The sequence below is a fragment of the Salmo salar genome, chromosome 11 (assembly GCF_965601325.2).
Source record: "Salmo salar chromosome 11, fSalSal1, whole genome shotgun sequence".
Lineage (NCBI taxonomy): Eukaryota > Metazoa > Chordata > Actinopteri > Salmoniformes > Salmonidae > Salmo > Salmo salar.
Genome location: NC_138301.1, coordinates 88,018,082 through 88,033,732, shown reverse-complemented (window position 1 = coordinate 88,033,732; position 15,651 = coordinate 88,018,082). Strand labels below are relative to the sequence as shown.

At 42.5% G+C, this 15,651-nt stretch overlaps 2 protein-coding genes across 3 annotated transcripts; both read left to right on the top strand.

Annotated features, from left to right (window-relative positions):
- The first annotated feature begins 3,439 nt into the window (after positions 1-3,439).
- On the top strand, positions 3,440-8,686 carry LOC106563034 (proteinase-activated receptor 1). Of its 2 annotated transcripts, none has more exons than XM_014128241.3 (3): positions 3,440-3,719; positions 4,457-5,350; positions 5,566-8,686. In XM_014128241.3, exons 1-3 carry the CDS (start codon positions 3,629-3,631, stop codon positions 5,955-5,957), a joined length of 1,377 nt encoding a protein of 458 aa, XP_013983716.1. In that variant the 5' UTR covers positions 3,440-3,628; the 3' UTR covers positions 5,958-8,686. The 2 variants fall into 2 exon arrangements, with proteins under 2 accessions (XP_013983716.1, XP_045545867.1); XM_045689911.2 differs by having other exon boundaries at positions 3,464-3,719; positions 4,292-5,350.
- A 1,343-nt stretch (positions 8,687-10,029) lies between these two features.
- par-2 (proteinase-activated receptor-2a) lies at positions 10,030-13,357 on the top strand. Its single transcript, NM_001142721.1, is given in 2 exon segments — positions 10,030-10,210; positions 11,656-13,357. Coding segments are annotated over 2 exon segments (1,155 nt in total). The 5' UTR covers positions 10,030-10,134; the 3' UTR covers positions 12,735-13,357.
- The last annotated feature ends 2,294 nt before the right edge of the window (positions 13,358-15,651 follow it).

The following is a 15,651-nucleotide window of genomic DNA, read 5'->3' as shown; positions in this document are numbered from 1 at the left end:
ATATATATAGTACCAGTCAAAATTTTGGAAACACCTACTCATTCAAGAGTTTTTATTTTGCTATTTTCTGCATTGTAGAATAATAGTGAAGACATCAAAAATATTAAATAACACATATGGAATCATATAGTAACCAAAAAAGTGTTAAGCAAATCAAAATATACTTTATATTTGAGATTCTTCAAAGTAGCCACCATTTGCCATTTGTAATGCATTCCAGGTGAATACCTCATGAAGCTGGTTGAAAGAATGCCAAGAGTGTGCAAAGCTGTTCACAGGTGTGCCTTGTTTTGTTGAATGTCTTTCATTCTTAATGCTTTTGAGCCAATCATTTGTGTTGTGACAATGTATACAGAAGATAGCCCTATTTGGTAAAAGACCAAGTCCATATTATGGCAAGAACAGCTCAAATAAGCAAAGAGAAATAACAGTCGATCATTACTTTAAGACATGAAGGTCAGTCAATCTGGAAAATTTCAAGAACTTTTCAAGTTTCTTCAAGTGCAGTCCCAAAAATCATTAAGCGCTATAATGAAACTGGCTCTCATGAGGACCGCCACAGGAAAGGAAGACCCAGAGTTACCTCTGCTGCAGAGGATAAGTGCATTAGAGTTACCAGCCTCAGAAATTAACTGCACCTCAGATTGTGCTTCGCAGAGTTCAAGTAACAGACACATCTCAACATCAACTGTTTAGAGGAGAGTGCGTGAATCAGGCATTCATGGTTAACTTTTTATGGATAGGGGGCAGTATTTTCACGGCCGGATAAAAAACGTACCCGATTTAATCTGATTATTACTCCTGCCCAGAAACTAGAATATGCATATAATTATTAGCTTTGGATAGAAAACACTCCAAAGTTTCTAAAACTGTTTGAATGGTGTCTGTGAGTATAACAGAACTCATTTGGCAGGCCAAAACCTGAGAAGATTCCAAACAGGAAGCGCCCTCTTTGACCATTTCTTGGCCTTCTTGATCATCTCTATCCAAAACAGGGGATCTCTGCTGTAACGTGACATTTTCTAACGCTCCCATAGGCTCTCAGAAGTCCATATTATGGCCAGAACGTTGAATGATGACTTTGCAGGCCATGGCTGAAAAACAATAGCGCATTTGGATAGTGGTCGATCTGAGAACAATGAGACTGGGGGCGCGTGCACGAGAAGACTCCATGTTTTCATTTTCAGTCTTTGAACGAAAACAACGACTCCCGGTCGGAATATTATCGCTTTTTTTACGAGAAAAATCGCATAAAAATTGATTTTAAACAGCGTTTGACATGCTTCGAAGTACGGTAATGGAATATTTTGAATTTTTTTGTCACGAAACGCGCTGGGCGTGTCACCCTTCTTTACCCTTCGGATAGTGTCTTGAACGCACGAACAAAACGCCGCTATTTGGATATAACTATGGATTATTTGGAACCAAACCAACATTTGTTATTGAAGTAGAAGTCCTGGGAGTGCATTCTGACGAAGAACAGCAAAGGTAATCCAATCTTTCCTATAGTAAATCTGAGTTTGGTGAGGGCCAAACTTGGTGGGTGTCAAAATAGCTAGCCCGTGATGGCTGGGCTATCTACTCAGAATATTGCAAAATGTGCTTTCACCGAAAAGCTATTTTAAAATCTGACACCGCGATTGCATAAAGGAGTTCTGTATCTATAATTCTTAAAATAATTGTTATGTTTTTTGTGAACGTTTATCATGAGTAATTTAGTAAATTCACCAGAAGTGTTCGGTGGGAATGCTAGTTCTGAACATCACATGCTAATGTAAAAAGCTGGTTTTTGATATAAATATGAACTTGATTGAACAAAACATGCATGTATTGTATAACATAATGTCCTAGGAGTGTCATCTGATGAAGATCATCAAAGGTTAGTGCTGCATTTAGCTGTGGTTTTGTTTTTTGTGACATTATATGCTAGCTTGAAAAATGGGTGTCTGATTATTTCTGGCTGGGTACTCTGCTGACATAATCTAGTGTTTTGCTTTCGCTGTAAAGCCTTTTTGAAATCGGACAGTGTGGTTAGATAAAGGAGAGTCTTGTCTTTAAAATGGTGTAAAATAGTCATATGTTTGAAAAATGGAAGTTTTCGGATTTTCGAGGACATTGTATTTCGCGCCACGCCCATCATTGGATATTGGAGCAGGTGTTCCGCTAGCGGAACGTCTAGATGTAAGAGGTTAAATTGCTGTAAAGAAACCACTACTAATGGACACCAATATTAAGAAGAGACTTGCTTGGGCCAAGAAACAAGAGCAATGGACATTAGACCGGTGGAAATCTGTCCTTTGGTCTGATGAGTCCAAATGTTAGATTTTTGGTTCCAACCAGCATGTCTTTGTGAGATGCAGAGTAGGTGAACAGATGATCTCCGCATGTGTGGTTCCCACCTTGAAGTATGGAGGAGGAGGTGTGACGGTGTGGGGGTGCTTTGCTGGTGACACTGTCAGTGATTTATTTAGAATTCAAGGCACACTTAACCAGCATGGCTACCACAGCATTCTACAGCAATACGCCATCCCATCTGTTTTGTGCTTAGTGGGACTATCATTTGTTTTTCAAAACACACCCCCAGGCTGTGTAAGGGCTATTTGACCAAGAAGAAGAGTGACGGAGTGCTGCATCAGATGACCTGGCCTCCACAATCACCCAACCTCAAACCAATTGAGATGGTTTGGGATAAGTTGGACTGCAGAGTGAAAGAAAAGCAGTCAACAAGTGCTCAGCATATGTGGGAAATCATTCAAGACGGTTGGAAAAGCATTCCAGGTGACTACCTCATGAAGCTGGTTGAGAGAATGCAAAGCTGTCATCAAGGCAAAGGGTGGCTACTTTTAAGATAAAATATATTTTGATTTGTTTAACACTTTTTTGGTTACTACATGATTCCACATGTGTTATTTCATAGTTTTGATGTCTTCATTATTATTCTACAATGTAGAAAATAGTAAAAATAAAGAAAAACCCTTGAATGAGTAACTGTGTCCAAACTTTTGACTGGTACTGTATATGTCCCCGACTTCTAAATCCAAAGTTGAGCCCCTGCAGCTTTTTATTATCAAAAACAAGAACATACACACTGAACTAAAACACATCAAACTGGCAAAATAGCAATCTTCACATATGACCTCAGTGTTTGAAATAAATGAAATTGTTGAAAAATATTATTGTCTGCTCTTGTCAAACTTTATGTTGTGGGTCTAGGAAGAAATAACTGGGACTATCAGTGTCAGAAAAGTAACTTTTGTTTTCCAAAAATCCGTAGGCTAGGTCTATTTAATAACAATTATCCTAACAAGAAAACAACATCGATCTCCATTCAGTCAAAAATGTAATTCAACATGAAATATTGCCAACGTGAAATCTTTGACATGCAGCTTCATTATTCTTCCGTTCCGATCTTTGATCCTATCTGATGACATCAGAAGAAATGAATGCGCGCCCTGCTGAAAAAAAATGCTATGATATGCGTCATGGTGGGACAGGCGCCTGTGAACTGTCTGAAAGCGACAGTTTAGTACAGCAACATAGAGGAGACAGACCAAACCTACAGGTTAAAAAAACGTTTCCAGATCTAGCAGGAGCGCTGTAGGCTTTATTAGTAAACCTGTTCATCTTGATGGGACTTCATTGCGGTTCTGGTAGGATGTTGTATAGAACTTTTCTTCTCCTGGCAGCCGTGCATGCGGCGTCGTCCGCGGTTTATAACGGTGAGTAGAATTCCCCATGTGTGATGAAATGTTTGTTTCCTCATAAACTGTGTCACTTTTACTTAAAGTATTACATACAAACAACGTGTAGGCGACACTTAGTAGACCCTCTTGATACATAGCCACACAAATGATTTTCCAAATGTTAACTCATTCTTCTAGGCTATAATAGGTCGGTGTGGAAGGTGACTTCATTTTTAAGCACTGAATTATCACAACATAGGCCTAAATGTAGCCAACAAAATCATGCACGTTTTTTGTTGTTGTAAATTGTCGCCAAACATTTATAGACAATCAGGCATACATATTCCTGAATATAAATGACCAAGTCATGGTATATTTTCAATAGGCCTATAGACTATTGTAACCAGAAATAATGGTTTATATTCATTCTCTCACATTGTGTACTTTACTGATATACCTTTCATTCATAGGCTGTGATGGATCAAAACACATTGAAATGAATTGCCATGGTCATGACCCCAGAAGTGTTCTTTTTGAACACATTTAAGTAGTTGGCCATTTTATTGACAGGATAAGCATTTTATTAACATTGTATCCTCTCATATCAGGACATGCCTCATCCCATTTCAAGGAAATCCTATAAAGAAAACCAAACAGTCTGTTTGAGGCTCTCCACACCACTGAGCTCTATGACTGTATTACAATGTAGACTGCAGTGCTCCACACCTATCCTCATGTGTGGCTGACTCACGTCTCTATGTTTTTCTGCTCAGGCAGCTCCATCGTTAGGACCTTTGCCAGGAGATTAGTCACGGAACGGCCCCTGGTCACAGACGAGCATATAGATCTGGACCTGCTGGACTACTACCCAAACGAAGACAGAAATGGGCCCCGAGGCAGACTCAACAATGGATCCGCACCAGGACAGAGAGTTGGGTTTATTAACGGGTCCAGACTGGGACAGGTAGAACTGGGCTCGGTCAGGAATGTTACAGGAGTCTGGTCTTACGCTATCTCTGTTACGGCCAACAACTTCCTCACAGGCCGTCTGTCCACCATCTTCATCCCGACGCTTTACACCGTCGTCTTCCTCATCAGCGTGCCCCTCAACACTGTTGCCATGTTGTCCTTTGCCCGACGGATCCGGCCCATGAAGCCGGCGGTGATCTACATGCTGAACCTGGCGGCCGCTGACCTCCTGTTCACCCTACTGCTGCCCTTCAAGATCGTCTACCACTACAGTGGCAACGATTGGGGCTTCGGCGAGGGGATGTGCCGCCTGGTCACCGCCGCCTTCTACTGCAACATGTACTCCTCCGTTCTCCTTATGACCTGTATCAGCGTGGACCGCCTGCTGGCCGTGGCCTACCCCATCAACTCCCTGGCCTGGAGGAGTCCATGTAACGCAGCCCTGGCCTGCAGCTCCATGTGGGTCCTGGCTGTGGGCGGCTCGCTGCCCCTGGTCCTCTCTCAGCAGACGGTCTACTACGACCCACTGGGCATAACCACCTGCCATGACATCCAGGACCTGAAGCTGTTAGAGGGGCGCTACCTCTTCTTCTTCCCCATTCTCTCCTGCACCCTCTACTTCCTGCCGCTGTTCGTCATGGTGACCTGCTACTCCCGGGTGGTGCAGGTGCTCAACAGGGCTCCACGCGGCGTCATAGGTAAATAGAAACCAGACTCATGCACTTCACAAATGATATGCAGCACAGTGACCACCCACTGTCATCATGCAGTTTTACTAATAGGAGCGGTTTTCCAGACCAAGTTTTTGGTCTAAAAAGTTGGCTCTTTGTATTGATTCTCTTTTCCATGTCTTCTGCACAACAACCTTCCCCATAAGAGGATAACAACGTTTTTTTATTGGCATTTGATCTAGGTCGTTCAAGGCAGAAGGCACGAGCAGTGGTGATGGTGGTAATCGTGCTGGTGGTGTTTGTGTTCTGTTTCACGCCCACCAACGCCATCCTCCTGGCTCACTACCTCCAGATTGGTGGGCGGGTGGCAGGGGAGCCGGACGCCACTCACGTGGCCTACCTGGTGTCTCTGTGTGTGGGGAGCATAAGCTGCTGCCTGGACCCCCTGGTCTACTACTTTGGCTCGTCCCGGTGCCAGAGGCAGCTTGCGGGGGCTTTGGGGTGCCGGGCGGCTGCAGAGGGAGGGAAGAACCTGGCCTCATCCTCTGGTTCTTCCAGGACCAGCACCAGGATAAGTAAGGTGGATACCTTCCAGGCCAGCCTCAGCAGCCAGTACAATAAACTCCTGGTCTGATGGATGAAGATACAGAGAGCTGTTTCTGATTCATTTACTAAAGTGAAGAATATATATTTAATTGACTGAAGTGAGGAATATATATTTAGTATGTACACTGAGTATACCAAACATTTGGAACACCTTCCTAATATTGAGTTGCACCCCACTCTTTTGCATTTAGAACAGCCTTAATTCTTCTGGGCATGGACTCTACAAGGTGTCGACTCCAATGCTTCCTACAGTTGTGTCAAGTTGGCTGGATGTCTTTTGGGTGGTGGACCATTCTTGATACACACAGGAAACTGTTGAGTATGAAAAATCCAGCAGCATTGCAGTTCCTAACACAAACCAGTGCGCCTGGCACCTACTACCATACCCTGTTCAAAGGCACTTCAATCTTTTGTCTTGCCCATTCCTCTGAAAGGCACACATACACAATCCATGTTTTAATTGTCTCAAGGCTTTACCTGACTCCTCCCCTTCAACTACACTGATTGAAGTTGATTTAACAACTGACATTAATAAGGGATCATAGCTTTCACCTGGATTCACCTGGTCAGTCTATGTCATGGAAAGAGGTTCTTAATGTTTTGTATACTCAGTGTATTTCCCCCTTTTCAGACAGTGCAGAAAGTGTATATATGGTCTTAAAGATAGCCATGGACCAAAGCTAGGTTTTTTCTGAGGAGACGGAATGGATTTCGCTCATACATTGAATTCAGTCAGACATACATCTGTAGCCTGTGACTCCTGGGCCTGGTTTGGCTATGCCCAACTATATGAAGAAGATCCATTTTTAAAAAAAAATGTTTTTTAAATAAAAACAATAATTTGACCTTTTATTTAACTAGGCAAGTCAGTTAAGAACAAATTCTTATTTACAAGGACGGCCTACCCCGGCCAAACCAGTGCAAGAAGCTGCTGGTCTGATTGAAATGGATCAAAGCTGTTTCTGACCTGAACCCAACCACCAAGAAGGTACATTAGGGTGTGAGAAAAGGAACATTTCCATTTATAAAAGTGTAATGCATGATAATGTATAACATCTTAAATTTGTATCTTAAATATATTTCCCATGGAAGTTGAAGTTGCTATTCTTGAAGCAGGTTTATGGTCCCAAAAGCAGTGTCTATGAAGTTTGATGGTTTGTGTTAAGGGAATAACAAAGGGGTCTTTGTTCAATCATGTATTGTACTGTTTCTTAAAAGAACACTGTTGACAATACAAGGAAATGCTTTTATACGCCGGTTTTAGTGAGCTCACGTCCATGCCTGTAATGTAGGATCTGTTTCTGTTCATTTTGTTAACATTTACAATTTTTTTCTATGTACAAATATTTACTCGGCAATGTGAAATATATAGCCTATGTTGTCGATGTTGCATAGAAATACCATGCACTATATATTATATCGCTACAAGACTCTCCTTTATCTAACCACACTGTCCGATTTCAAAAAGGCTCAGACTCATTATTGCAGTAAATTTCCAATTGTGTGAATAGATAGTGTGTTTGCAGTAATGGAAAAGCTTTCAGACAACTCCAATACTCAGCCTAGGGGTGCTAAGGTAGCGTAAGTAGTGCTGTGATGCCCCCTATTGGTGTAAATCATACTTACTTCAAGTCAATTTTATTTCACATTACATCCAGCGGGTGGTGCTTCGTAGCTACTTATACTGAACAAAAATATAAATGCAACATGTCAAGTTTTGGTCCCAAGTTTCATGAGCTGAAATAAGATCCCAGAAATTTTCCATACGCACAAAAAGGTTATTTTCCTAAAATGTTGTGCACAAATCCCTGTTAGTGAGCATTTCTCCTTCACCAAGATAATCCATCCATCTGCCAGGTGTGGCATATCAAGAAGCTGATTAAACAGCATGATCATTACACAGGTGCACCTTGTGCTGGGGACAATAAAAGGCCACTCTAAAATGTGCCGTTTTGTCACAGATGTCAGAAGTTTTGTGGGAGCATGCAGTTGGCGTGCTGACTGCAGGAATGTCCACCAGAGCTATTGCCAGAGAATTGAATGTTCATTTCTCTACCATATGCCGCCTTCAATGTCATCTCACAACCACAGACCACGTATAATCACACCAGCCCAGGATCTCCACATCCGGCTTCTTCACCTGAGAGATTGTCTGAGACCAGCCACCCGGACAGCTGATGAAACTGAGGAGTATTTCTGTCTGTAATAAAGCCCTTTTTTCGGGGAAAAACTCATTCTGATTGGCTGGGCCTATGCCCTCCCAGGCCCACCCACGGCTGCATCCCTGCCCGTTCATGCGAAATCCATAGATTAGGACCTAATGTATTTATTTCAATTGACTGATTTCCTTATATGAACCTCAACTTAGTAACATTTTTGAAATTGTTGCATGTTGCATATTTGTGTTCAGTATATAGTTCAAACAAGTACTCAGCTTGCTAATAGAACATATTTGGTTTGAATAAATTAAACATATGCTGAATTTTAATGGTCTTAGGTGCCATAAAGCCATTACAAGTCTTTCCTGTGGCTCAGTTGGTAGAGCATGGTGTTTGCAACACCAGCATGGTGTGTGCAACGCCAGTGTTGTGGGTTTGATTCCCACGGAGGGCCAGTACAAAAAAAAAATGCATGGTATGAAATGTATGCATTCACTACTGTAAGTCGCTCTGGATAAGAGTGTCTGCTAAATGACTAAAATGTAAATTACAAAAAAGCAATGGTAAGTGTTTATAATAAAGCATTCTTTCATTTTTAGTATCCTTTCATTTAAAAAAAATGTTTATTAGGAGGAAGGATTTCAAATAATGGAGAAGGCATTGCGATTTGCTGAAATATTGAGTAATACATTTTAACGCACACACACACACACACACACACACACACACACACACACACATATACACACACTCATACATGTTGATAATTTCAGGTAGTTGACCAAATGAGTTCTACAATAAACAATACTTTTTTTCCCTATTATGATCTTAAGACAAAAGGTCAGATAACATTGTTACTTCCCGTCCTCCCATACCATCCCCCATCACCACCAATCCTATCCATTCCATTCCTCCTTTCCACCTGAAGAAAGACAAACAGAGCATGAGAAAAGCACCTGAGAGTCCTCAAGCAACTAGCCTTCTGCATTAAAGGACACATTTTATTGGCCAAACAGAGATGCTAGTGACTAAGTCAAACAAAAAGACCAAACCTTTGGAACGTCCACTGAGCCTGCCCTGAGGACACTGAACCTTATGCAACACACTCTCTCATTCATCTCATAAACCTTTGTTATGTGTTGCAACTGGGACCATAAAGAAGGAGAAGAAAATGGCAGAGGATAATCTATTTGTTATTCTTTAAACGTGAGGAAATATTCTTGATGCACTTTTCTTTTCCACTAAAAGGTTAACCCACTATTTACTAAAAGCCTACCTACTGATCTACTGCTGTGCAGTGCTGAGCTGTAATTTTCTTTAGACCTATGCAGGTGGTGTTGAAGTTGCCCCTTGGCACAGCTCTAGGATCAGCTTATACCAGGGTTCTCCAACTGGACAAATTTGGCCACACAGGTGGTTTTATTTGGCCCCCATGTTTTCTGAGCAAAAAATAAATAAATATTAATTGTCTGACATATTGTTTTTATACAAACACCAGAAAATCAGCTACAAGTTATTTTAATTTGGGAAATCTGTTACCAACTATTTCCACGCATAATTGAGAGACATGTGGTCTTATACAAACGTCAGCAAGGTTTGAAATGATGTTTTAGTCAAATCTGTTTGGGTTTCCCGTGGTCAATTTGCAGTCTACAAATTAGTTGTAATTATTTTCCAGCCCCCGACCATCCGCTCAAGAAAAAAATCGTCCCGAGCGCTGCTGAATCTAGTTGATGATCCCTGTCTTATACCTTCCCTAAATTCTAACTTTGTGTAAAAACACAAAACTGACCTTAGATCAGTGTCTGCGGGCGAGATCCTACTAGAGCCAGTCAGCCTGAGGACACAGACGCGTACGGCCACATGACATCACACAGGTATTTTTTCTTCCCTCCTGTTACGTGAGGGCGGGATGTTGTACTTCCTCTTTAGGTCACTTTCACGTCGTGCAGACAGAAGGAATCCGCAAACAAACGCGCCGTCGGCACTCAACACTCTTCATACATCGCAGATAGATTGTTGTTGGATCCTTTTGTGGAAGTTAACATGAGTTTTAAGACACATTGTTTGAAACTTATGTCTTTATTGGCCTGTGCCGAACACTGTCTGTCTCAGGAAACTGGTAAGAGCTAGCCTTTCCCCTCGTCTAGTTCTTATTATTGGTGTGTGTTTTTGTTCGTTGTGATATTCTTAAATGTATTTATGGTAAAAGTATTGAGTCGGATCCCCTCTCTGATTCCTAAATTAATACCAAGTTTGTGAAATACTCCTGCTTGTCATGTGATGTCGTTGTTCTTACAAACCTTAAGACATCAAAAGGTTCGATTAATGTAGCCCGGCGCCCGTGTAGGGGTTTCACTTGCACCTTCTGAAAGTTGACTGCATTCGTTTTGGAACCGGTGTTGTGCCGAAAATCTCCCCACCTGCCAGAATCCCCCCCCCCCCCCCCCCCCCCTTAAAAAAAAAAAAAGTCCTTAATTTTGTGGCTAGAGTCAAATACTTTCTGTGGCACAAACTTCAGGTCAGGCAACCGAAATAAATAATACATGTAGGTGTGTTATATTAAACATGGAGGAGGGAGTAAAATGTTGGAAAGCAATAAACATTTCAGAACAACTATGGCTGAATTATTATCCTTACACTTTCAAAAATACTAGTCGAATAAGACATGGGAGAGAAGATGAATTTTGGCGATGAGATGTATTTATAGACTAATACAAAGTCAGTAGCGGATTTAAGTACGGGCGGCATCTTGCGGTAGGGGTTTGCCCCGTGTGCCATACAAACTAGAACAGCCACATACACTTGAAACCAACAGCCAAACTGAAAACTGCTGACAAAAATGCTTTATGCTACTAAGATCAGTGAAATGTAGGCTAGGCTGACAACGGAGTGCAGAGCAGAAGTCTCAACTAGTTAGGGCCTAATTAAGGAGGTGTAGTAACCTAATTTGTAAGATTGTTTCCCTATGCAAAAGTGAATGCTTTATCTGCTTTCCCAATGAAAACGAATTAGAAAATTCTAACATTTTATTGAATGGAGAAGAGATGTTCTATCACAGAACAATGAGACATATATTTCACTGGATGTATAAATGTAACACATCTGATTAGCGTTTCCACTCATTTCCCAGTTATTTTGAAGGTGGCGGTGTTCCCCTGCTCAGACGTTGCATGCATCAACCAATGGTTGCGTGCCACATCATCGACTGACATTATCGCAATCTGTATGTGGTTAGCTGATGCGTAAAAATACTTATCCAGGCTTTGTAAGATCTGGCAAAGGTGAGCAACACCTGGGCAGAGGAACGCGGCCAAAATGTCATCCCACATACTAATGACAGACTTTCCAAAGTCAAGATTTAAGAGAGAATGACCACCTGGAGTCTTATTAGTTGACTTCATATAATTTGTCTTTATGTTGGCTCTATGTAAGAGTTGAAGAGTGAACCTGACAGAGAATTAAATCACATGTCTATTGTATTCAAATGGCATACTTTTTAACCCCATTGTCAGAATTCCTTAATAGCCCTGTTCCTACTCGCCTTGTTCCTCTTCTCTTTCTCAGAGCAGAGCAATGCTGATGTTGAAAACCGAGGCTTCACGGGGACCGAGTCACCGGAAGGAGTGTGGGTCTCCCAGACGGCCCACATGGTCCTGGACAGCCGTCTGACCACGGTGTTCCTCCCCATCGTCTACATAGTGGTGTTTGCTGTGGGGCTCCCCACCAACGCCATGGCCATCTGGGTCTTCCTGTTCAGGACCAAGAAGAAGCACCCTTCCGCCATCTACATGGCCAACCTGGCTCTGTCCGACCTGCTCTTTGTCATCTGGACTCCCCTGAAGATTGCCTACCACTTCAACGGCAACAACTGGATCTATGGTGAGGGGTTGTGTAAAGTCCTGGTGGGCTTCTTCTACGGGAACATGTACTGCTCCATCCTCTTCATCACCTGTATTAGTGTGCAGCGCTACTGTGCCATCGTCAAACCACTCTCCCAGAATAGGAGAAACAACGAGGTAGCCATCGGCGTCTCTGTCGCAGTCTGGGTGGGGGTCTGGCTGATGACCACCCCTCTCTACCTCTATGACCAGACGGTCACAGTGACCAACCTCAACATCATCACATGCCACGACGTCACCCGACCCAGCCAGAATAGCATGGCCGCAGGTTACTTCCTGACCATGGGAATCCTGGGATTTGTAGTTCCCACTGTGGTGTGCGTGGTGGCCTACATTCTGATGCTCAAGTCCCTGAAGAACTCCATGACAGATGCCAGCATCACCAAGAATCGGCGCAAGGCGGTGGTGCTAATCATCACCGTGTTGGTCATGTTCCTGGTCTGTTTCACCCCCAGTAACATCATGCTGCTGGTGCACTACTCCCTCCTGCTGGCCGGAGGAGTGAACAACGGCTACGGCTTCTACATCTCCACCCTGTGTCTGGCCGCCCTCAACAGCTGCGTGGATCCATTCATTTACTACTTCATCTCAGAGGAGTTCAGACAGCATGTGAAGAACACACTGAGATGCCGCAGTGAGAGGACGGTGGAGAGAATGAGAGTCTCGTTCAACGCTCTGAAGTACTCCAAAAAGAGTAGCACCTACACTTCCGACTCTGGGAAAACACAGAGCAGCTCCTGTTAAGGGTGGGGTTGTCATGTGGAAATAGTTGGCTGTACTGATGTTTTTCAAAGAACTGGATGAGTGAAAGGGAATACCGGGTTGGTGTCGATTTACCATGTTTCTTTCACCTGACATCTGTTTTCATCAGTAACAATGGAGACTAAGCCATTTTAAATGGAGATGCAACCCCAGACTACTTCATATTATGTGCTTATTACTTTGCCTTCTCTCTCATACATTTTTAGTTTTTGTGCAGATTTTGTTGGTTTTATGTAGAGGACAATATTGATAAGCGTGAAGAGGCATTGTTTTTATTCTGTGTTTCTGATCCACATTTAGACAGTCCGACGTCCATTAAGTTTGTTCCAGCACTGCAGCTCTCTGAAACTGTAAACTTAGTTCTCAGTGCCCTATAGCACTGACCCTTCACTTCTGGTAATGCGCACTGTTCTTTATCAAATGAGCCATACTTGACCTAAATCATGAATCGCTGATCTTTGTAGCACCTATGCATCCTTGTAAATGCACATCTGATTGACTCAGGTGACATGTATAAAATGTTTATTTAATGTTTTTTTTTTAAATTGTGTATACATTTTCTTTTTCTGCATGGAAGTATGTCATGTCTTTATTTTATTTTTAATAAAAAATAAAACAAATCTTTGGCCTTGGTTTTCAGTCAGTCGAGTGGCATTCAGCATTGGTTCCTTCTGTTGTGAGATTGCTTGCATGAACAAATAGAAAGGGGAAATTCGGATCATTATCTTGAATGCACAGCATAGCTGTGAGAAGTGGGGGTGGGGGTGCTGCGATTTTAAATTGTCTTCGAAGGGAGTAGTTTGGGGTTGGGAACGATATTGTCTGCGCTGCCGACAGCTCTATTGATCTGTGAATAAAGGACTTCAAAATCTAGTGCTTTTTTTTTTCATGGGTTGCTGCAGAACCCTCATACCCCTACTTCCTGCGGCTATGATGCACAGTATGTATAGTTCTGTCAGTGACTTTAGCCTAAACCCTGAGAGATGTTGCTGAAATGGCACTCTTCAACTTGGTTGACAAATCTATTTCATCAGAATAAAGAAATGGTGGAATGGGTCTATTTCAAAGTGGAAAAAGCACATATCTAAAAAGCATTGCCTCAAGTGACCATAGTCCAGGCATACATGAAATGGTAAATACTTTGTTTATTGCAGCAATGCCCAAGAGAACCAATACCAGATTGGCATAGTTCTTGTATTTAAGACAACACCATGCATTTGCAGTTTGATTTACATATAATCAAATCAAATGTATTTATATAGCCCTTCTTACATCAGCTGATACCTCAAAGTGCTGTACAGAAACCCAGCTGAAAACCCCAAACAGCAAGCAATGCAGGTGTAGAAGCACGGTGGCTAGGAAAAACTCCCTAGGAAGAAACCTAGAGAGGAACCAGGCTATGAGGGGTGGCCAGTCCTCTTCTGGCTGTGCCGGGTGGAGATTATGACAGAACATGGCCAAGATGTTCAAATGTTCATATATGACCAGCATGGTCAAATAATAATAATCACAGTTGTCGAGGGTGCAACAAGTCAGCACCTCAAGAGTAAATGTCAGTTGGCTTTTCATAGCCGATCATTGAGAGTATCTCTACCGCTCCTGCTGTCTCTAGAGAGTTGAAAACAGAAGGTCTGGGACAGGTAGCACGTCCGGTGAACAGGTCAGGGTTCCATAGCCGCAGGCAGAACAGTTGAAACTGGAGCAGCAGCACAGCCAGGTGGACTGGGGACAGCAAGGAGTCATCATGTCAGGTAGTCCTGAGGCATGGTCCTAGGGCTCAGGTCCTCCGAGAGAACGAAAGAAAGAAAGAAAGAAAGAAAGAAAGAAAGAAAGAATTAGAGAGAGCATACTTAAATTCACCCAGGACACTGGATAAGACAGGAGAAATACTCCAGATATAGCAGACTGGCCCTAGCCCCCCGACACATAAACTACTGCAGCATAAATACTGGAGGCTGAGACAGGAGGGGTCAGGAGACACTGTGGCCCCATCCGACGATATAACCACACCAATTTGTAAAGGACAGATGTAGGTTGTTTGTATCAAGTTTTGAATACACTACCATAAACAATCTCTGAGAAACTGATGAAAAGGTGAAGTGTTACAACCATCCCTGGTCTCCCTTACCCATTTCTATATAAGTCAGGAGTGAAGTGTTACAATTTACCCCATGTTCTGGTTTAGTTGTAACAGTGCTTGGGGTGTATTGTAACAGAATGAAAAAGTGCATAAATCATGACATGCAACTAATTATTGAATGCTTTTGAGACCATGAGAGCAACATTGCCAAGTTTACCTTTTGTTTGGCAGAAATAATACACTTATTTTACCCTCCTAAATGGTTCTCAACCAAACAACTAGGCTAAACTAAACACCTGAACGTGTGTTTGCGTGCGTGGCTGTGTGTGACAATGTTGGACATGTTCACTTAATCAGAGTCACAGTTGTGACAGTGGTATGGCTGTCCTGGGGTACAGGCTTGGTGGGCCCATAATTTGCTTTCCCAGCAACACACTCATGCACACAATGCAGAAGTTTTCTTCAAGGAATCTGGATCTTCTGGTTCAATCTGCTTTGTTTTGGCTTTTTTCTTAGGTAGGACCGTTTTTTGATGTTGTTCAGTGTGGTTTGTCTTGGCTTGCTTCTTTCCAGCAGTTTTTTTAGGCAGGGCAATGAACATTTTTGCCTTCTGAGTGCTTGACTTTTTATGCTCTTCTTCCGGTGCCTGCTTGATGGGTGTATCCATCAAAATCAGTTTTTCTCCTCTTCCGACCCCTTGTTGCAATTTTCCTGGGCCCTGCTTTTGAGAAGGCGTAGATCAACTGGGTTGAAATCAGATATAACCCTGATATAAGTTTGGTGAACAGAACTACAAAGCCATGTATATGCCATCACAAA